Genomic DNA, 21,750 nt, shown 5'->3' with positions numbered 1-21,750 from the left:
GAAGGGACTGCAAGTCTTAATTCTTGGTAACGATATTCTGGATTTAATGGAGAGAATCCAGCGTCCGGCAACGTACTGGGGCAGTCGAATTGCGGAGGTGGAGACCAATGGCGGACTCATACATACGCCTGAAATCTGGATCGTGGCAATAACCCCCAATCAGCCCACGCACGAAGCGCCAACAGAGCTCGCGACATCAGAAGAGCCATTTGACGCCTTAGTCCAGCCTGTGGAGAGCAAATACATGTACAGAGACCCGGATACGAGCATGCCGGTGATGTGGTTAAAGGGTACGGGCGTATACTTGAGATATCGAGATCCTCAAATGGAGACTCAACGGTCGAAATACATGTGTACCGTGAAATCTTCCTCTTTTGCGATCGATTGGGATGATCTTTACCAAGACATACGGCCCGGCTCTACCCTACCCTACATCGACGCTTCAGGAGAACCCCACACGATCAAATTTTCAAAGCATGATACGGCGATGGAATTCAAGTCGGATATTCATAATGAAGATCGCTCGGTTGTTTTGTGGAAGAGAATGTACGTTCCCGAGGCGAACGCGGTATTCAATGGCAGGGTGCTAGACAGAAATGGGAGGAATGTTTTGGGAGAGGTTGAGTTTGCTTTCAAGTTCCCTTTTCAAAGTAACATATAATTGGGGATGACATTGTAAGTTATAATCAAAAGTCAGGCCTGCCCGCATACGCTCTTCAGATCAAGCTTTACATGTCCTTAAGGCGCCTGTCCATTCTAAGGAGACTTGACCCGGCAATGTAGTTCTGGGTCGTCCGGATCCTGACCTGTGAAGCTCAAGATGAGTGAGGTATTTCAGCATCAAGTGCTGTGTCGAGGTGCTCATTAATGTAGTATGACAAGAACCTCCAAGCAAAAATGACAGCAGTTGTCGCCCATTGCCAACTGTGTTTTGTACCCATGGTTTGAGGGCGAATGACGGTGTGTAGAGGACTTTTGCGGGAGCCGACCGGCCTACCTGAGAGTCCATCTCTGCACCGCTTCGCCGGTCGGCACGACTCTCCACTCTGCGTGGGTGATCGTAGGGTGCAGGCGAGGTAGATGGAAATAGAACAAGCGACTGCCAATCACTCGTGAGTGTACGTGACCGACACTCGGCATCGTGATCAGCAACTGTGGCCATAGCTGGATATGGATTTTTGAAGCAAGCCTAGCAAGAAATGAAATTCTGATTGTTTATACTTCAGATTACAAGGCGACCGTTCATCTTTGCAAGTGCTGGACACCACTAGGCCTTAGTCAAAATTTACTGGCTGCGTCGCTCAATTCGAATCTGACATAGTTACCTTACCAGCGATGACAAAAAGACAAGGATTCAGCTCAGTGGAGCCGCGTCGAATAAGGCGGAGATTATTGACAGAAAATGCAACTCGTGGGGCTGGAGCAATTGACAGATCTCTGTGCTTCTTGAATTGACTGTAGAAATCACTATGTTGGCCCTGGAACCTTCAAAAGCATTTCTAGGGGCTGTTTATCCCCTAGGAAATCCTCTTTAGGTCCCGGGGCTATTTCTAATACTAGGAAAACGATATGTACCCCTGGGATCTTCAGTTTACGTTCCCTGGCTGAATACGAAACTGGCTCTGGGAATACATTGACCAGACCTGGGAGCTGTGGAGCCCCTGGGAGCTTACTTTAGGGTCCTAGAGTCAATAGCTTGCCTTCCGAGATCGCCGAAAGCCCTCACAAAACACCTTCACCGGACCTGCGCACAATTCTGCGTCATTGGATCCCCCCAGGAGACCAAATCATCGCCCCAGGAATCAACAAGTTGTCAACAGGAACGCGGCTTTGATTCCCCGTGGTGGGGATAGCAGACCCCAGAAGCTACATCGGGTTTCCTGGGGGCTACGTGGCTCCTAGAAGCTGCTTCTTTGCTCCCAGGAATGTTTTAGGAGCCCCTGGGAGTAAGATAACTCCCAGGGTCAAGAGATGAGCTCCTGGCACCGATAGAACCGTCAACAGGAACGTGACTGGTTTCTTGATAAACATCTCCCTAGATTACAGAGCCCCTTCCTGCAGGCAGACAAGAGGCGAAAGCAGGAATAAGTAAGAAGTAACGAGGCAGAAGCCAGACAGGAACAAGATAACGGTGTTGGATTATAAGAATAATTCCATTCAATGCCCGAGTTCCGATCCTGAACTTTACATATGGCATTGAATCAGCGCCACCAATGCCACCAGCACGTCTTGTCTAATCTGGAGAGCCCAACTACATCATCCAAGTCCTCCAATATGTAGCGCGAACAACACGGTATTCCACGTTCAACGTCTCGGGTTTAGTGCTCACTCTATGGTAAGCCAAAATCAGTGAAGTGTTCCAGGTGTATCGAGGCAAATGTAGCGTACTATGGGCAGTGCAGAACTTCGATCCGCTCTCGGCCCACGTATTACAGCCTTGCTTAACACACTTGATGGCGGGACTTGGCATCTTGGGCTGGTGAAGTAGGGACTTCAAATTGATTATGATGGAGAAATTGTTTGAATACAATAGAGAAACGCAGTAGTAAAGCAGTAGAGTATCTTCGAGCAGCTCCGGGGAAGAACCTACTATTTGAGGTCCAGTCCACCAACACGAATGCAATGCTGCCTGCTGATGCATGCGATACCTCCCAAGGTCTGACGCTGCTACTGCATCAGTCACACTGCCAAGCCTGACATTGGCCTATGAAGTCTGGTAGCCCAGCGCCGCGGCTGAAAGTGTCCCATCATCATACCTGATAAGCACGGGGCCCAGGAGCAAGCTCATGTCCTCGAAAGTCACGTACCATTGATTGTGACAAGGGTTGCAGCTAAATCGGATCTAGTCTTCTATGCTGACAAGGCCTGTGCGTATATGATGATGACCACTGCGTCAGTAAAGGACACGTGTCAATCGTACACGGTCTATGCAAGTTTAACATTACTTATTCAGCACGGGTCATTCCAGCCACCAGGAGGGGTCGTTCTAGGGTCTTAACGGATAGATACAAGGCTCGACATTATCGTCTCTGCTTCGCTATTTCACGATATCCCCGTTCAATTTCGAACAATGGCAATTTGGCATTGTGATTTTGACGGTTGCAACAAACCTTCTGTTCGCACGTATGGGGACTGCGTCCTTTGTGATCTCCATCTTTGCGCGAAACATTTGGGGCCAGAGTATCATACGTGCCCAAAGTGGGAGGTTTGTGAATCAAATCCTACAAATTGAAATGGCTACTGATTTTTTTCGGTCTGAACAGGATGAGCATCATTACGACCCTGCTGCTCAAGAGGCTGAAAAGAAAGAAATCACGACTCTTATTGAAAAGATCGATATTTTAGCGCTCACTCGACGTGCTAGCAGTCTCCGCGGCGGTCTCGCGTGCTCTGTAGCCCAGGGTCTACAATATGACAGAGCATTGCGTAGCTCAGTTATGGGAGGCATGAATTATCATATCGAGATTTTATTCGAGGATGGGAAAAGCTGGCTCGCGCGTATCCGAAGATTCAACGCTACTTCCCCACCCCCGGAGTTGCGGGATTACATACTGCGCAGCGAAGTCTCAACATTGCAGTTCTTGAGCAAGACAAAAGTTCCTGTTCCTACGGTTTTTGACTTCAATGCAGACGAATCAAACCCTGTCGGTGTTGGTTATATCCTTATGGAGAAGTTGCCTGGGAAATCATTGCGCTGGTCAATTACTACCCCTGAGCAGAGGCAAAAAATTGCTAGTCAGCTTGCGGATATTTACATTGAACTGAAAAGTTATCCCTTCTCGGTAATTGGCTCTTTCAATCAGCAGAACTCTTCTCATGTGGGCCCCATCGCACGAGAGTCATTGACCGACTTTCAGGACTTGCATATGAAAATGCTTGGGCCCTATTCGTCTTCAGAAGAATACTTCACCGCACACATTCGATTGATATTGGATTTGATAATACGACAAGAATCCTACGTCAACCGCCCAGTCGATGCTTTCTTGATACATCGTTTTCTCCTAGAAATTATCCCCAAAATCTTTTCAAGAAACTCTTTCGACGATGGGATGTTCTACTTGAAACATGCGGACGAAAAGGGGGATCAGATCCTCGTTGACAACGACTACAACATAACAGGCATTATTGACTGGGAATGGGCCCAGACTGATTCGAAATCAGCAGCTTTCAACTCGCCAATTGTGCTTCTTCCGGTTGCGGATTTTTACGAAGGGGCTGATCATATCGGCGAAGATGAAGCTTTCTTTGCCAAGTGCTTGGAAGAGAAAGGACATCCAGATCTTGGGGAGATAGTCAGAAATGGGCGGCTTCTTCATCGAATCCAATTCTGTTGTGGATATGACCTCGATGATTGGGACGGATTCATTGGGCTCTTTTTCGGGCTACTCAAGACCTTGGGCATCGAAGGCGATTCAAACTGGGAAACCTGGAAAGCGGAGGCCATGGAAAGCTATCGAGGAGATTTTCAGCTAAAGCAACTCCTCAAACTGTCCGAAGCTGAATGAAAGGGGACGCATTTTCAATCATATGACATACGCTTTATTGTGACAATTCGCGGTATGAATCTAAATACTGCGCCCAAATTAGGCTCATAGAATTACTTGCAATAGAATAAAACCAGAAGGCCTTTTCGTATGGAGGCACGGTTTGTCTAGAGTCGATCTCCTCTTGCCCCTCCAAGGCGGACAAAAGAGGAGGCCAAATCTAGACATAGCAATCATCGTAATCTGAAGGCCGGGCCACCAGTCCTCTTGCCTAGCGACTCGCCTTCTCACAGTGCTTGCCGGATTGACACGGATCCTGTTCTCCAACCGTTTTGTAAGTCCCCTATTCCAATATTCTTCCCGTATCTATCTATCACCCTAGCAATGTCAAACGCTAAATTTCGCCTCAAGTTCTTTGCCAGAAAATACGCAGCCTCCGCGCGGTCTTCTCATTGATTACCGCTACCCGAAGTCTGTGTCGATCAGAGCATTACCAAGATGTTTGTCATCCATTTCCTCCTTACTAGCAAATGGTCTTACTTTACGGCGGCTTGTCAATGCAGGTCGTGTGCCCAAAACAACCGATACAACCTTGGCATTCTTACTGCGGAGATGTCTCAATATCAAAAAGGCAAAAAAATAAAATAAAATAAAAATTCAAAGATCCGGAACGGGGATATTTGAGCAATAACTCAAAACCGAGTAGTACCGTTAGAAAATTCCAAATGCATAAAACTGTTCCAGCAAACCCGCATCGCCAATCCAACTGCAACAGCCCGAGTCCTCTTCATAAACGGTGGATGGGAAACCTGACCGACTTTGAATTAATACGCATACTGTGGTTGGAAAAAAGTCTACACACCTGAACTTCAATCATCCGTGTTTTAGTTTTTTCAAGCCCACGTTTTATAAAAAGGAAATTCCAAGGGATGCTTCTAAGAGAATAGAAGTCGGTCGCATAACCGCGCGGGGACGAGTAGCCGTTTCAATGTAATACCCCGAGGCCAGGCAACCATAGTTCCAGGCAGGAAAATATGATATATCCGATCATGTGATAACAGCTGCATGTCGCTTTGATCAGTCCGCACGATCTTCCTGCGTGAGCATGATGATTGTAGTTATATCGACAAAGAATGGCTTAACTGAACGCTCCTAGGTGTTAACGATATCAAGGATGAAGAAGTATTTTCGGCTAGAGTGTTAGCTCACCAGCTGATCTTCAATTCTTGCCACTGCAGGTTGGACATGCAATACCGTTCACGGTCTTTTTGCCTCCGCAGGTTTCACATGGGGCCATCTTCGTCCTCGTCAAGGTGAAAAGTAGGTAAAGAAGTAGATTCTTGAAGGCTTGAGCGCTAATTTAAGAGCAAGTCAGGAAAACCTCATTAGTTCTGTGAGCAAAAGGCTGATGTTCTTTCTGCCCAACGGCGGCGGCCCTGCTCGGTATTTATTGGATTCCGGCCGATTTCTCGGATTCTGACTAATCGAGCTTCCGCCGAACCATGGGAAAAGTTGGGTGGACCTACCTCTCCTCGGCACCCCATCCTCAATAATGTCAAACACACAACCACAGTGTGCTTGCTCAGCCTTCTTTGAAACAGAATTAAATCTACTCGAGCATTTGGAAGAATATCGTGTTAGTAACGCTAAGATAAGTCGTGTCACTTAGCTGACTTCTTCCAGTCCCGCGAACAGCGCCTACAAGCCGAACTCGAGCGGTGTCGAGCCCATTCGAGGCCCAATGGTGATGACTGTCGAGGGAAGGACGACAACGACCAAGGCGAGAGCGACGATGACCAACATATTTATGACAAAGATGCCGGAAATCCTATGAGCACTATAAGGAAGACTGGAGCTTCCAAAGGGCGTTTCTGTCCATCCTGTGAACGTGCGAAGCCATTTCCGAAAATGCAGGGACTCCGGCGGCACTTCCAACAACGCAAGTGGTGTCCTCTCTGACGCGCTGCTTTCTATTAATTATTAATTCAGATGTCACATGCGAGGAAGTTTGTGTGTGCTGTTTTAAAGTTTTCAGGCTCGTGAGCGAGTTCATTAGACATGCCGATAGACATGATGGAGCATGCGAAAGAAAACGGTCATTCATCAAGAAAACATGTGATGAGTTACGCGAACAATCCGACAAACAACTAGCTCTCGCAATGAGCCAGTGTCGATCAAGCGTTCTTGTGGGGAAGAAACGGAAATGGGAAGTGGCAGCTTTGGGCTCCGATATTTCGGGAGCTCAAGCCAAGTTTGACAGGATCGGTATGACGGCTTTGGACCAAAGTCTTTTTTCCCAAAGCAATGAGGGTGACAGTTTTCGCCAGCTCGGCCAGGCTCGCGATGAACTATCTGCACCCCTAATCCCGATGCAGTCGCCCATAGCCTTACCCCGGCTGAGCACCATGGTTGATACCGTCAATCCTAACAGCTCTTCGAACATGTCAACGGAGGAAATCTACTTCAATCCCGGAGAAGGGCAAACCCAAGATCTCGACTTGCTACAAGATTTTGATGCTCCTATCCTTCAGATTATGAACAGTATCCCGGCATTGTCGACCGGATGGGCGGCTCAAGATGATTTTGTGGATATAACCACAGAAGCTGCAGTATACCGTGAATAATGAGGGCTAATTCTTTGTGCTTCCACCAGAACCCTCAAACGTGAAGTTCAGTCCAATTTTCGCGCTCAGCATCTCTAATTCCCTGACTTTATGTTCCAGTCCTTCTGAGTGTGGAAGGATCATTTTCGCCCAGTTGGCGATCACTTCATCCGTGGCAAAAAGAAACGTAATGGCATATCCCTGCTCGATCTTAAAACCGAGTCTAGCGTCTAGAATCACCCTACGGTTGTTAGATCCTGACACTATAATATAAATATATTACTTACAAGCCACCATCTGGAAAATCCTTCACCTCGGGCTTAGAGCCCACACGATCCAGCTCGGATTGGGGAATCTCATATAAGGATCTTCTCCCCTTCGTAGTCGCCAAGTCGCAAAGATGCGAAAGGGTATAATACTCCGCTCGCGATCCTTTGGCCCACAGATGCACCATTAGAACACGGCGACCAGCTTTTAGACCACCCCTCCTGAAGCATTCGACATGGCCAGGAAATTCTTCGTATCTCAGCCAGTGTCCGAGGCTGCACCGTTCAAGGGAGGTTTCGAGGATAGATCGGATTCGCTGAAGATGATTAGATGGTAGCCACGGAGATGTATCATTCTGCTTACTTCGTCAAAGGCAAATTGCTTGCAAAAGTCCATACCATATTCGGTGAGGTACGGGAAGCCCCGCCTCTCCATCTCCAAGACATGCTCGCCAACCGTAGAGTCATTCAAATCAAAGAATCCCTCCTCGAGGAGAGACTTCCTTGCCACATCTAGCTTGAATGCGGATGATGCCATAACTGAGACTGGCTGTGCCTGAAGCCGATGATGCGAACAGCTGCGGGGCAGTGGTCGGTTGAAGCTATCCGGAAAATTAATTTTCAATAACCGTCAAACCCCAGCCCCACTTCTGTCTCGGGCGTTCCCGTTCCTACTTGTCCGTTTTCGCAGTTAGGTAAGTCAGGGGAAACACAGTTTTGTGGTACCCTCTACAAGGATCACAGTTTTGTGATACCACTACCTACGGGGAAGTTATCTGTCAGGGAACACAATCCTGTGATGCCGTTCCACAGGGATCACAATTCTGTGATCATCGCTGCAATTGGTCGCCAAGTCTACCGCGTCATTAAGCTGGTGCTTCCGATACCTACAGAGCTAAGAACGACACCACGATTTAGTGGTTCGATGCAAAAGCGACGCCACCAACTGAATAATACCTGAGCCTATCCAATTAAAATTAGCAGTTTCCTTCGTATATCATGCATGCACCGTACAGTGCACTTCTATGCAGCTAAACGCTGAATGTGAGGGGAAGCAAAATCTTGAGCTGTGAGTATAATCTTGGATAACACAGAAGTCCAGAGTAACGAACACTTAAGAAGGAGCAATTCCTCAGGCTCTTATTGACCTTTCCCTTCATCATTGGCATTCCAGTCTCTTGGGCCACTCCATACCAGCTTCCCATATCGCACCGATATTTTTCAGTCGTTCAAATTGCTCAACATGGCACTGAAGACTCCCTCCTGCCACCAAGGCTTGACACCACCCAATAGCCCAACGAAGGAATCGACTATACCTCTTGCCACCTTGAAGGATTTGATGCATCTCTTTGGTGTGTTTCTTGAAAATGCGCTGCTTGATCTTACCGACCAAGAACCGCCAAACACCCCTATCTCCCAGGACCAGTCCCCACCAATCCCTGATATGGTTCGACTGAAGCAACTGCTGGTGAACCTCACCAGTGATGAATGTGCTTCGGCTGAACTCTCCATGGCAGCCAAGCCTGATCATTCTTGTCCTGCAAGCAATGAACAGGAGGACATTGCGGTAGCAGATGGAACAGATCTCAAACATCCAATCAGTACGACGCCGGATGACTTCAAATTGTTTGAGAAGTGGGCATCTACACCCTCATTCAAAGCAGTTGTCGAAACGTATGAGCCACCAGCCAATCTCCCCTTCTAATTCCTTCAGAAAATGGCTGACCCGGATCTAGCTGGGACAAAGAAGCATGTAAATACAAGATTGTCGAACCGGCGGAGACCAGCAGTGGTCTGGACGATTATGCTGAATATGCATTCGTTGTCCGTGAACGTGTTGGTACGTAATGTTTTGCCTGGAAACCGAGACCAGACTAATGGTATAATTAGAACGAAATTCTGAGGAGGTGACGCCGTACATTGACATCAAATCGGAAGGCCTGCGCGACATCCTGCGTGAGGTGCTGCATGATATCAAGGCCATTAGCCTGATGGAAGACAAGCCATCGGTAATTGAGACAGAGTATTATCTCCACGAAGATCGCTGACATTGGTTAGATCGAGCAAAATATCCTTTTCCATTTCCTCCCAGAGCTCGGCAAGTATGCCGAAAATATGGACAACTCGGACTGTGAATTCCCACGTCAGCACCTCCGCTTGCTCATCGACCACCTCAAGCAAGCATATTCAGCCACCTCGCAGCGTCTCGAATCAATGCTACAGTACGGTCATATTACATATGACCTTCTTTGGGCGCTTTTCAAGCCTGGTTGCCATGTTTATACCACATGCATTGGCACAAAAGAGCCGCGATGTGTCAGACTCGAAGCGGGGGAAGAGATGACACAAAATGACGAGACGTGGTGGAATCTCGAGTGCCGATTCTTTGATTATGACGGAGTCAAGTTCGGCGAGGCCGGAATGTTTCTGCGTCTGGCAAAGTTCCGGGGGTCAAAGCCGATCGAGAGTCTTGAGGCCTTCCCTCTCCGCTACCATCCAAGGCACGGCCAAGTCCGGAAAGACTTGGTCGAAAGAGGCGAAAAGTTTCGCGATTTGGCCGGCTCACACATTCGGCACTGTAGAGGCAGCGCGTTCTTTATGAACAAGGGGAAGGCTATCAAAGTCAACGTCAACAGTCGAGTGGGAGTGGACGCCGCATTTTTTCATGAAATGCAGCCAAACTACTCCCGACCTTCACTCCGCGACCTAGGGGTCAAGGAAAAGGATGGAATTGCAGTTATTAACATAGGTGCGATGCTCAAGGAGGATCGCGAGCGGGAGAAGGAGAGAATGCAAGGAGACGGAGTGGATGCACAAAAACTGAGCGAGACCGATTTCTTGGTCGCCTGCCCAACAGTATGCTGTTTCAGCTTCAAGGAGAAGATTTTCTGTATGTAAGTCTACTGACAATGTTTGGCGTCCGACTAATGTGATTTCAGTGGAGTGCGCAGTCAGTGCTCTTGAAGACGTGGATTGGTCACCTGAGTCGTTCGACTGCTTGAAGATCCCTTTAGAGACCAAGACCATCCTCTTGTCATTGGCAAAAACCCGCCTAGGGATGATACCGATGGTACCGTTCGACGACGTAGTTGACGGAAAGGGCCAAGGATTCAACATTCTTCTGAAGTATGTCGGCGAAGCGCCTATACTATCAAGACTTCCAACTAACTCGTGCTAGTGGCCCACCGGGAGTCGGTAAGACTTTCACGGTTGAGGCAACCTCGGAGTATTTCAAGCTCCCCCTCTATTCGGTATGAACTATCCAGCTCGGCTGATTTTGGCGTCACTGATTTTTTCAGATATCCGCAGGCGAACTTGTTGTAGACCACGGAGATTCCAACGCGCTCGAGCAGCAACTTGAAACAGTATTTAAGATCGCGAAACATTTTGATGCCGTCCTTCTCTTGGATGAGGCAGACGCTTTCATGGAGCAGCGTACCTCATACCACGATACCCACAATCGCCTTGTGACCATTTTCCTCCGAAAGCTGGAATATTATCAAGGAATTCTTTTCTTGACGTCAAATCGGGGTATCCAGTTTGATGACGCAATTCTAAGCCGGATCCATTTGACCATCGAGTATGAAAATTTGACGAGAGAGTTTCGCAGAGATCTTTGGTCAACCTTTCTGTCCAAGGCATGTACGATGCAAGGACCTGCCGTCGTTGAGGAGTACGATCTCCGACGATTGGAGTCTTTAACTCTAAATGGGCGAGAGGTGGGTTCCAGAGAGCTGCTCTGCACTTCTCACTTGTTGACTAACATGAACTAGATCAAGAACATCGCAGCAATCGCACATGCTCTCGCTGAGGCTGACGTCAATCAGGTGACCTACAAATACTTGGAGTTAGCAGCCGATTCCAATAAGAAGTTTTCAAAGGAGTTTGGCAAAGAGAGGCCTGTTGATGGAATGTATGTCTAGTAGCATACCTGGGAAAGTCCTGTGGATTATCTCGTTTCTCAAGGTTGTCGAGCAGTCGGTCTCTTATTGCAATATGTTCGATTAGTACTGCACACGACAGTCCAATATATCGTTACTGAAGCTTCATAGTTGAATCAACGTTTTCATATCATTCATCACCTCACACAAAAGTCAAGTGCGAGAGCCAGAATTGGACGGTCAGTTTGTCATTGTCAACACATATAGAAGCAGAGTCCCTCTTGGGGCAATGTAGGTGAAGTGGAAAAGCGGGCATCAAGGATCGATAATAGGTCGAAGTTCTGGTTGATTCACGAGGATGTGGACTGGAAGTGCTTCATGCTTCATTATCATGCATACTTGAACTGCTAATCCAAAAAATAAGCATATTGCTTCCCGTTACACAAAGACGTTTTGGATCTCCCATCTCTGGTTGACATAGTTGTCGTTGTACCGCTCGTGATCGCTGCAAAGTCGGTCGACATTTCAATATATACCGGTGAAAGTCGATGATCAATGCCCGGCCTAGTTCTTTATTCCAAAGAAAATTGTCACGCCGAAAATCTTCGTGAGTGATTCCTTTGTTGATTTGCGAGTCTCCTGGTGGAGCCAAGGCGTCAAGTCCATCGATGCTGTACTTCCGGCCCCCCCCCCCTCCTCCCCCCGCCAGCCCATCATGAGCATATGACGAATCTCTCCAGCTCCATAAAGAAAATAGATTTCGGCCAAGTCGATCGTGCCCAGGAAAACAGGCACAGCAGACCCATGGGTTTTCCGTTTGCAGCAGTTGTCTCTTTGCTCGTGGTCTTTGGAGCTGGCCAAAATTCAATTTTCTAGAGGCGTAAAAGTCGATGATTGTTGCCCGTTCGAGCTTTTCATTCCAAAGGACCTTCATATCTCGAAAGTCTTTGTAAATGATTCCCAAGGCCCCTTGATTTCCTGATTCGATCTGTGAATTTCCAAGCGAAACCAAGGCGCCAGCTCCATGACACTGTACTTTCTTCCCTATGGACATCACGAACAAATGATGTAATCTGAAGGTGCAGATGTAAATGTCCATGAGCCTAGGGGCCGTCATGTGCATACAGCAGTTGAGCTGGATAGGAGCCTTTGTCTGCTTTTCCCCTCCCCGACGCGATGACCATGCCGCGTGTTGCCAGAGGTTGGTTCAAGTGCCCGAGGGCGCTTCACCCATTTCACGTCCTCCAAGTCAATGACTATCAAACGACCGCCCAGGTCATCCCACAACATATTACGCCACTCACTGTCGCCATGGACCACCCCGTGTGAGCGGAGCACAGCCAGGGCCTTCTCGCGCTCCTTGTGGAAGAAACTCGAGTTGTCATCGTTGATGACGTGCTGAAGCCTGCTTCCTGACCAGCTTAGGATCATCATCTGCTCCATTAGTTCGCCGTGGTACCAATATGAGACTCGTGGCGTAAATGTCCCAAGACAGACGGGTATGTGTTTTCCCTGCAGGCTCCTGAGATAACCATAATTGTCTGCCTCTGCTTGAATGAGATGCTGCTTGTCCGCCGTGGTAGCCTTGATTATCACAGTGTATCCGTGTAATAGAAGAGTGGCTTTGATGAGGTAACCGGTCCGACCACAGACGTGGAGTTGTTCAAACCCATGATTTCGGTTTCGGGCAAGTTGACGGTGAAGCCGGCGTGTGAACTCCTGTGGTCCCATGGTGTGCCTCTGGCTACCGTGGAGTTTCCAGTTGGGGCATTCTTTATCCAGCGGGTCTCGGTTGACCATGCCACGGATGCAGGCAATTGTGCAGTAGGGTCGTGTTGACTGCCCGTCTTTCCGAGAGGTCTGTTTGTTGTCCCCACCGGCTCGTGTGTTTTCGCTTTCCTTAGTCGATTGACGGTTGTTGCCTCGGCCGCGGCTCGAGCGGCTGGGAGCAGCTGCTGCGATGGATGGCGAATGCGATTCTTCATCACTGCCGCTGCCTTCGGTCGACGAATGCTTCGGAGTAGACATGCCTGGTTGGCAGTGAGCACGGGATCGTGTATTGTGTGTCTTCGGCTCTAGTTTCCAGTGCGAGGGCCGATAATTGGAGGCTGGCGGGTCTTTGCGGAGCGTTTCGGGAATTTTTCTCAATACGTCCAGGTATTCGACCTCCCAAGTCTTCAGCTTGTCGTGTGCCGCATCATGCCACTCTTGAGACGGAGCTTCGGCGGCCAGCGCTTGGAGGGTGAACGCAAGCACTTGACCAATGGCTGTCCGGTGGAGGCGCCACTCATCGTTCACCTGCACATCTTGATTCGGGATACATAAGAAATATTGAACAATAGTGGGATCATCCTTCGGGATATGGAGAAAAACAAAAGCCTCCCCCGTGCAGATGTAGCCGTGTTGAATTCCACTGTCGATCATGTATGAGAATATCTGAGTGACCACTGCCGCGACGAGGCAGGTGGCATAGAACTCAAAAGTGTCGCCTTCCTGATCAATGACATCGCGAGCGAGATCCATCTGATGTAGACCTGACACCCATTCGGGGATTGTCACCTTGTGTGGCGCTTTGAACTCCACCGCATACACCGGTTTCTGTCGCTCGTTGGCCACAACGTGCACGCAGAACTGGTCGGCGCGGCGGTTGCGTCTTCGTGCAGTGGCAGCCCTCTTCTGGCCCTGCGCCGCTCCTCTCCCCCTTCCTCTGCCTTTCCCATGCCTGGTGTTCGGTGGTCGCTGGGGCCGCACGTCCTGGGGATTCATCTGCTCCAAGCTATATTCCAGCGAGGGTTCCGCTGGGTTCGCGCGGTCATAGAAAGCGACTCGTCCCTGGATGTCAAACTCGTGTCGAAGAGTTTCGTCGTCTCGTAACTTCTCAATCACCATTTCGACAAAGTTGTCGACCCTGTCGCGCTCAAAGTTCCGTAGGGACGCTTCTGAATAAATCGGCTTGTTCTGGATATTCGTAGCGACATAGTCCAATTGGGTGTCAGAAGGGAAGAGCGGACGCGAGGTAAAGGCGGCCGTACGGTCGAGTTTCTTCCAGACTTGCTCTTGGAGTCGGGGGAAGTCAAGCCAAGGAACAATGCGCTTGGGGTAGAGTCGGTTGACGGGGTCAGTCGCGTCACCCTGGGTCGTCAGGGTCGCATCCGTCTCAACTCGTATCGCTTGAGATAAAGAGCTGTGGCAGCGATCGAGAAGATGAAACAGTGTGTTGGGCTGCACTCGCAGCTCTGACTCTCCTCGGCGCCGCTCTGCCTCTTCTCGCGCCCTCCTCTCTTCTTCTCGCGCTTGTCTCTCTTCCTCAAGCTGGCGTCGAAGCTCAGCGATTGTATCCTCCATCCCTCGTCTCCTTCATCCCTTGTCAGAACTTGTGTTTCCAATGACAAGATCGCATTCAATACAGCAGGGGGCTATCGTCTGCCTTAGAGGAACGAACCGTCACGGGCTATGCGCATGACGTTTGTGCTGGTTTTCAGTCACTGATTCCAAGATGCTCGATATACGTTGACAAAGTCGTTTCGGGCTACCTAGACTGGCCTCATCAGTGGAACACCCAGCTAAAATACACCCGCATATTCTGAACGGAGACATGTCTTATCTGGAAGACAAGTCCATCTCTTCAGCTTTCTCACGATCCGTCAACCTCAAAGATAATCGAGCTGACAAGCTTCTCATCATATGTTCAACATTTTTCCGGTTCATTGATGATCTCAATTCACCGTTAACTACCGTCCACGAATGCTTGATTAAAATCGGCTGGCAGGCTTCTAAGTTCAACGTATTGCGTACCTCATCTTTGGACATGCTGACTTCAACATTCTGTCTGAACTCATTTCAACAGTTGGCTCGCTAATATAAATGCGGAGCCAGGGAGGACCTTCATGGCTCACATGCCGGTATTCAACGTTGAAAGTCGAGTTTATTGAATATGACCTAGCTAGTCAACCATAAAGATCTTCAACATCACCGTTTGGTCATTCGTAAAGGTCTGGTAAGTCATGGATGCAAACCAGTTTATTGTCACATTTTCGATATATCAAGTTTGACCTTTCCCTCATGCAATCATACATGAGGATGTCACTGTCTTTGCTCACCACAGTCAACGGTTTCAGGGAGAATGCCTCAGAGAAAAGCCCGGGCGCCGTATAAATAACAGGCGTACGACCCAGAGACACAAAAAACCAATAATTCATTCTGCTGCAGTGCTCCAAACGCGTACCTAACGATGAGTTATCACACCGACGAGGATCCCATGGATCAAGATAGTTGTACGAGCACGAGCGACGAAGCGAATCTGCAGCTGGATCGTGAATTACAGCAAAGCCAAGGAACCAGTCGCACAGCGACTGAGCCGTCACGGCAAACTATCCCAGTTGGGATTTCACCTGTCTATGTGAAAGGTTGGGACACTACCGATGCTTTTCGCGAGCTGTATCAAAACTGGTATGTGGCATTCACTTCTATTGGATAACCACTGAGAGAGAACAGGAAAGATGCCATTCTGGGAAGATTTCAGCTAAACCGGTTGGATTTCAAGCCATTCTTTGAAGACAAGAAAGACTATTTCTCCATCATAGTTCCGACTACCTCGAATGACAACGGCGATCGGCGAGCTCTGGGGTACATCAAATATGAGAAAAAGACCGGCCGAGTCATCTTGACCAATTCCTGCATGCAACTTCCCGTAGAGTCTCTCGTGATGGGGTTCACATCCAAGGACAACCACGACTAGCTGGCAGGCTCCCATGGTGAGGGGCTCAAGCTGGCTGCGTTAATACTGAGTCGAGACGGATACAAAGTGAGCGTGGCTGCAAGCCACTGTAAGTGGAGTTTTGGCCTGCATGGGACGTACCAGTCTCTCCGTTGTGTCATTACTCCTTCCCGCAAGATGAGTCCCGCCACTCAACGAGAGCCAGCTGATGATATGGCAAAGTTGCGTTTCCAGGTTGAAAGAGACATTACGGTGGTTATTGGGGCTGGGCGTGCCAATCAAAGTCGACCGGTCTCATCTGAAACGTTCTTCGGGTGGCTGCGAGTCACTCTCGACATCCGCGGGCTCTCCTATCCCTCCTCGATTATAGAGACACCTCAAGGAGACTTGCTTCTGGATCCGCAGTTTCACGGAAGGCTTTTCCTTCATGGGATCCTGCTACCAATGACTACACCAGGGGTCAAGCACTACAAGTTTGGTTACGACTTTGCTCTGGGTAAGTTCAGCCGTGATCGACAAGGAATGGTCGCCAAGTGTGAGGTGGCAGATCAGGTGCGGCAAATATGGCAGTGTGCCCTGCACATGCACGAGCAAACTTTACTTCCAATTTATGTCAATCTCCTTCAGAACTTTCCCCAGGTGGGCGATATTGAACAAGCCGATAGACTTTTGGGACCGTCTACCAAGGCCCGTATCTGGAAATACTTGCTTGATGTGACAAGAAGAAAGAGATTCTTTTATAGCGAGACATCAAGCGTCCAAGTCAGTTCACGGTGAAATGTTCAAGCTGGATATGCAATATACTAACCTCGAACAGAGTGTGCGCATGATACGAGAAACCACCGGGAAGAGGCCAACGAGGCTTCCAGAGGCCCTCTGGAGCCTGCTGCGCTCAGGTTCACCGATCCGGACTGTCAAGGAGGAGCAGATAGAGCTTTTCAAGGATGCTGAGACTTGTGCTTCGCCCGAATCTGCCTTTGCAAAAACAACAGACTGGGCTTTGAAGGCTTGTCTGGCACTTTTGAAGGCGACCAAACATATCAAAGTACTCTATGTCAAAGGACTGACAGGGAAGCTTGATGTGTTATACGACGCCGGACACGGTACGTTGAAAATTCATCATCGATGGTTGGACTTCGATGCGACGCACCAGGAAGCATCGTGTCGGAAATGGTTTCCTGCTGCCATAACCGAAAAGAATGCGCCGTTTTTCTGCGGTCACGTCGTAGAGGAGCTCTTGTATCTGTCCATTTCTTCGATCTTTAAAGCATCCTCGACGCTGCGCATGACTGAGATGAAATACATGCGTCAGATCAGACGTCTGCTTCGAGTTTTGCCGCATAGCATCAAACTCAGACCCCACTCGGGAGGCCTTCTGGTCACCTGGGAAGACAATGAGGCAGAATCGTTTCGAAAACTTGGTGGAGGTGGGCCAGAGTACCGAGTCGTCCTCCATGCAGAAGAGTGTTTCATCGCCAGATCGGAGCTTCTCCACTCGGAAGCAGGTAAGTTTGTCAGTTTAAAACCCCTGCGCGTGAAAGAAACCGAAAGCTGAAATGTCAGACAGTACCGAGATCCATGGCATCCGCGTCGTGTGGGTGCCGTCAGCAATTTGTTGTCCAGGCGCGCCGATGGTGTGTCTTTGCCGCTTTGGATAATTCCACAAGGTATTATGCGATGATCTCTCTCAATGAACGGTTGGCGATCTATGGCCTTCCATCTGGGCTGGTGTCACCTCGTGGCCCAAGCATGGGTGGGCCAGACCACATAGCGTGCAATCTGGATCGATCTCCTTTCGTTGGTCGCCAACACGAAGACAGGAATTTGGAGTTACAGACCAACCTAGTCCCACTTCGAGTTGATCCAGCTCCATATCAGGGAACAAGCAAACGGCAAAGAGTCTCGAAGTTTCAAAGGGATGAATGAATCCGTACTCGAAATTAATTGGAACCCAACTCTGGGATACCAGCAGATGCTTCATTGAGCTTGGGGCCAAAGTATGAGGTCCAAGAGCTCACACATAAGACACAACGGCGGGACACGTCGAGGTCGGGAATAACAGGCAAAGGCTTCTATCCAGTTCAACCGCTGTCTACACATGACGGCCCTCACTTTCCAGGTCCAATGCGTTAGTTGACTCAACTGGTGTATATCCCGCCGCAGTCGACACACCGGAATGGAAATTTTACGGTTGTGGCAGATTTATGAATCAAAGAACCTGTAGCTTTTGCAACCAAAAGCAACTTTGACTGGTTGCGCTGAACTGCTGTTCCAGCTAAGTCCTACGTAATAGAGTCGAGAAAACACGTTTCATATTCTACATTAATATGCGAGTTCACTAACAATTGGTTGATTTGTCGGTCGGGATTATCCTCCCCTATGCCCAATCATTAGAGAGGTATGAACGCTACCGTGGCTATATGTCACCGTGCGCATATAAGGTAGTGTTATCAACGTAGGATGAGATATTTTGTCGAAATTGTCTGCTATTATTTCGATGTGAGTCCATATCCATCCCAACGTAGCCCTGGTTTCACTGGCCAATGCCAGCCCAATGTATTTATTCTGTTCGGCATGAGCTTTTTCTATCCCTCAATATAGGAAGCACGTACTGCGGCTACGGATATTGCGGAGACGAAAACAAGAACCAACAATCGTGCCATTTCACGCCATCGTTTCAAATGATTGTCCCGAAGGCTTGTATTATGTGGGCTTTGAGGGTAATTTTCTGGCTGTGCAGCGGTTTGAATGGGGTTTTCCGATTCCAAAAAGGGAATTTCTCCGGTGCTCGCGTTCCCGTCGCAAACTGAATATTTCTCTGTCTATGTCTTAATAATTCTGCGAGATCGGTCCATCGAAGCGACCAAAATGGCTCCTTCGCGCATCCACCGGGCCAGGCGAGCTTCCTCGGCTTCTCGCCGTCGATATTTGGTCTCAATCCCGTCGCAAAAGGAGCACTTTGTACTCTTTGTTTCGGTCTTGTTGACTAGTTTGATGCCGCATGTCTCACCGATACGGTACTCTTAGGTGCGCTGGTGAGCAAAGCTAGTCCAGCTCCAGTCTCCGCATGAGTATCGTTTCTGATTGTAGAAACACATGTCTAACAGATTTGCTAGGGCCTCTTCGGTCGTAAGGTCCGGTCAAAAGGCACTTGCTCTTCGATGTTCGGAAAGATCTTCTCCAACCTGGGAAATGGGTATGCAAATTGTTTTGTCTGATCAATTCTCAGCTAACGCACTTCATGAAGTAGGATTGAATCGGAAGGGTAAGGTCCTTGGAGTGGGATAGACTACCTGGGTTTCCTTATATAGCTCATAACAACGCAAGTCAATTATAGGAATGCTGATGGTCCAAAAGGAGACGCCAGCAATCAATTTTGTTTTGACTGGGAATCCCTTCTCTGCTCAATCCATTTAACCTGCCCCTATGCAGTACACAAATGCGCAAGATCACATCCTTAGACAACCACTAGGGCCTATTTAACATTGCAGCAAGTGATGTAGGTCTCGAAAAATCATATACATCGCTAGGGTGCCAAGATAATTCCAGTCAGTCTCTGGGCACACGGGCCGTTGATGGTTTAGCGTATCGGGGATATCGGAATTTGTCCCGGCTACGCACTAACGACCAGGTATCTTTCTCATGGTACAACCAACCAATGGACAACCCCAAAAATTTGCCTTTACTTCCTGCCGGTATGGCGCATCGAGTAGTGCGGATGGTACGAGCTTCTCAATGCCTTTGGCTAGTTTCCACAAATCCTGAAATTGTTGTACGAATATGGCCGTGCTGCGGCAGATCCCGACCATGTCGATCACCGTCAGCGCCTTAAGATTGGCCGGGCCTCTCTAACTTTGGCCCCCACGTTGGAGCCATGGATCGTCGATCATACTACGGAAATTTGAAAGTAAAGAGCTCCCTGCCCATTGCCTTGAGCAGCTCCCTATGCTCGTAGAAAGTATTTCCAAAATGGCTCACATTCTTGGTTTCCCACCTAGATACTTTTGAATAGTCAAGCTACTCGGCCATACCCATGGCATGCTTCCATCTGCGCGGTGTTGCCTTTAACGTCCCCAACTCTTCGAAGGCAAATGGGGCCGAAAACAGAGCCACTGAATCTCAGGGGTAAACATCAAGGGGGTTCCACCGTACACGGACCAAGGCCCGGCCAATCTGGATCAACGTCAATACCCATGCCCTGTCGTCATTCGCACTTCTGTTAGTCTTGACTCCTTCGGGTCTCTGAGGCAAAGAAGATTGCCGATACTTCCGATACGGATAGCCGCGTCACATTTTCCGAGCCGGAAGTCTCGCATCAAACTAGCTTCAATGTGCTTGCATTAGTGGAAGAGCTAACCAAGCCTCTTGCGCGCTAATCAAATCCATCACCAACGGCGCTTCCTACAACCAACAAACACCACATATCATTGGCTTTGCTCCCTCGCAACCCGCAAGCGAACGGTCGTTCCAACCCAGTCTAGGATGGATCAAAACGAACACAAATTGTTACAAATTTTTAAGCACGCGATTTGATGCGACCCTGTTGTTTGGCCGCGAGTCACATGTGAGTAGTTCAGGAACAAGTGGAGGTGCGCACATTCTTGCTGATACAAAGGACGATACTCAGTATGTAATATATATTTGCCGCAGTTCTGCACTCGAAAAGAAAGGAAGATTTGCCCTCGTTCGCCACAGAGATTGGTCTGCGCATCTGATCAACGATATTCATCGTGCATTTTGAACCTTGTGATCCCGAACGTAGGACTCTGACCATCGAAACATGGAAGAAAGCCCCGACGCTGCGGAACCTCCTCTATCGGTTCAAGACCAGCGTGGCTCCGAGTTGGACTTGTTTGTCCGTCATAACCCTGATCAATTACAAAAAATTCCTGATTTACGCGCCCAAATCGAGTCAATTCTTGCGTCGTTGGACTCATACTCTACCGCTCTCGGTGAAGGAAAGGGTATCGCTAGGCACCTGAACGTACCTTTACTCGGCAGCAGATTGGAAGACATCATTGGCGGCTCCTTCAGCAGCCCTTGCCCGCGTGTCGTTGAGAAAAGTGGTCCGGGGAATGACTATGGAGTTACTCCGGGCTGGGTAGATCTGATTAGGGACGCAAGACCTGGCCAGTTCGAACCCTATGGCAATGAAATGGTTCATTACCGTACGCAAGGTCTGACAATAGAAATGAACAAACATGACCGGGAAGCAGTTTGCTCTCCTGTTTTTCGGAAGATATTCTGCTCGGGGCCCCTCCCCGAGGATCTGAAAGCAGAGCAGGAGACTATCACTGCCCTGCTAGGCGACATGTCTGAGCTGGGTAAAGACATGATGCAAGGTGAGAAGTCACAGCTATCGTGAAAGATTCATGATACCAAGCGGCTAAGTCTCATTAGCATTTGCGAAGATCCAACACGTCGTGAAACAACTCAAAGATTATAGCAGCAATCTCTCGGGTTCGACCGGAATCGCACCCTCCTCCCCTGAGCCTGTTGGCCAGGGGCCGATCATGTCTTCACGGCTTTCATCTCTCGGATCTTCAGTTGGGAATTCGGGGAGTGAAGAGAATTGCACCTTGCCATTTGATGGACCACAAACTCCCCCACCTGATACCCGACTAGTGCAAACTCAGCAAATCACGCCGCACGGAGCCCCTGCTGCATCTGAAAGAGTAACCATTTGCACAAACACCGGGGGGGAAGACGTGCTTCATTCACAGCCTCGCCACCGCTGGACCAGGGCAGAAAAAACAGCATATGCGGACTTTATGCGTGGCCGATGTCATATGTCCTGGC

The 21,750-nt window shown here is 48.9% G+C and overlaps 9 protein-coding genes across 9 annotated transcripts; 8 read left to right on the top strand and 1 right to left on the bottom strand.

Annotated features, from left to right (window-relative positions):
• Positions 1 to 14: 14 nt before the first annotated feature.
• PENARI_c082G08031 (uncharacterized protein) lies at positions 15 to 1,834 on the top strand (the record flags this gene model as incomplete). The annotated part of the gene is made up of 2 exons (XM_022637713.1): positions 15 to 290; positions 1,689 to 1,834. The coding sequence occupies exons 1-2, from the start codon at positions 47 to 49 to the stop codon at positions 1,832 to 1,834; spliced, it is 390 nt and encodes a 129-aa protein (XP_022482433.1). The 5' UTR covers positions 15 to 46.
• A 1,399-nt stretch (positions 1,835 to 3,233) lies between these two features.
• PENARI_c082G02443 (uncharacterized protein) lies at positions 3,234 to 4,505 on the top strand (the record flags this gene model as incomplete). Its single annotated transcript, XM_022637708.1, has 1 exon — positions 3,234 to 4,505. One exon carries the CDS (start codon positions 3,234 to 3,236, stop codon positions 4,503 to 4,505), a length of 1,272 nt encoding a protein of 423 aa, XP_022482434.1.
• A 1,531-nt stretch (positions 4,506 to 6,036) lies between these two features.
• Positions 6,037 to 6,443, top strand: PENARI_c082G08578 (uncharacterized protein; the record flags this gene model as incomplete). The annotated part of the gene is made up of 2 exons (XM_022637714.1): positions 6,037 to 6,120; positions 6,168 to 6,443. 2 exons carry the CDS (start codon positions 6,037 to 6,039, stop codon positions 6,441 to 6,443), a joined length of 360 nt encoding a protein of 119 aa, XP_022482429.1.
• A 200-nt stretch (positions 6,444 to 6,643) lies between these two features.
• On the top strand, positions 6,644 to 7,108 carry PENARI_c082G03187 (uncharacterized protein; the record flags this gene model as incomplete). The annotated part of the gene is made up of 1 exon (XM_022637710.1): positions 6,644 to 7,108. One exon carries the CDS (start codon positions 6,644 to 6,646, stop codon positions 7,106 to 7,108), a length of 465 nt encoding a protein of 154 aa, XP_022482435.1.
• A 1,488-nt stretch (positions 7,109 to 8,596) lies between these two features.
• Positions 8,597 to 11,409, top strand: PENARI_c082G06718 (ATP-binding protein; the record flags this gene model as incomplete). The annotated part of the gene is made up of 9 exons (XM_022637712.1): positions 8,597 to 9,027; positions 9,090 to 9,193; positions 9,244 to 9,362; positions 9,412 to 10,243; positions 10,293 to 10,479; positions 10,532 to 10,604; positions 10,653 to 11,072; positions 11,127 to 11,266; positions 11,406 to 11,409. 9 exons carry the CDS (start codon positions 8,597 to 8,599, stop codon positions 11,407 to 11,409), a joined length of 2,310 nt encoding a protein of 769 aa, XP_022482430.1.
• Positions 11,410 to 12,347: 938 nt separating this feature from the next.
• PENARI_c082G10178 (uncharacterized protein) lies at positions 12,348 to 14,579 on the bottom strand (the record flags this gene model as incomplete). The annotated part of the gene is made up of 1 exon (XM_022637715.1): positions 12,348 to 14,579. The coding sequence occupies one exon, from the start codon at positions 14,577 to 14,579 to the stop codon at positions 12,348 to 12,350; it is 2,232 nt and encodes a 743-aa protein (XP_022482432.1).
• Positions 14,580 to 15,465: 886 nt separating this feature from the next.
• PENARI_c082G01307 (uncharacterized protein) lies at positions 15,466 to 15,760 on the top strand (the record flags this gene model as incomplete). The annotated part of the gene is made up of 2 exons (XM_022637707.1): positions 15,466 to 15,683; positions 15,757 to 15,760. The coding sequence occupies 2 exons, from the start codon at positions 15,466 to 15,468 to the stop codon at positions 15,758 to 15,760; spliced, it is 222 nt and encodes a 73-aa protein (XP_022482428.1).
• Positions 15,761 to 16,128: 368 nt separating this feature from the next.
• Positions 16,129 to 19,220, top strand: PENARI_c082G04184 (uncharacterized protein; the record flags this gene model as incomplete). The annotated part of the gene is made up of 5 exons (XM_022637711.1): positions 16,129 to 16,713; positions 16,769 to 17,456; positions 17,515 to 17,585; positions 19,068 to 19,147; positions 19,202 to 19,220. 5 exons carry the CDS (start codon positions 16,129 to 16,131, stop codon positions 19,218 to 19,220), a joined length of 1,443 nt encoding a protein of 480 aa, XP_022482436.1.
• Positions 19,221 to 20,731: 1,511 nt separating this feature from the next.
• Positions 20,732 to 21,725, top strand: PENARI_c082G11368 (uncharacterized protein; the record flags this gene model as incomplete). Its single annotated transcript, XM_022637716.1, has 2 exons — positions 20,732 to 21,293; positions 21,352 to 21,725. Coding segments are annotated over 2 exons (936 nt in total), but the record flags the coding sequence as incomplete, so codon positions are not given.
• Positions 21,726 to 21,750: the final 25 nt, after the last annotated feature.

The sequence above is a fragment of the Penicillium arizonense genome (genome assembly GCF_001773325.1).
Source record: "Penicillium arizonense strain CBS 141311 chromosome Unknown PENARI_contig082, whole genome shotgun sequence".
Lineage (NCBI taxonomy): Eukaryota > Fungi > Ascomycota > Eurotiomycetes > Eurotiales > Aspergillaceae > Penicillium > Penicillium arizonense.
Note: the sequence above shows the minus strand (reverse complement) of the source record. Positions and strands in the feature narration are given on the sequence as shown.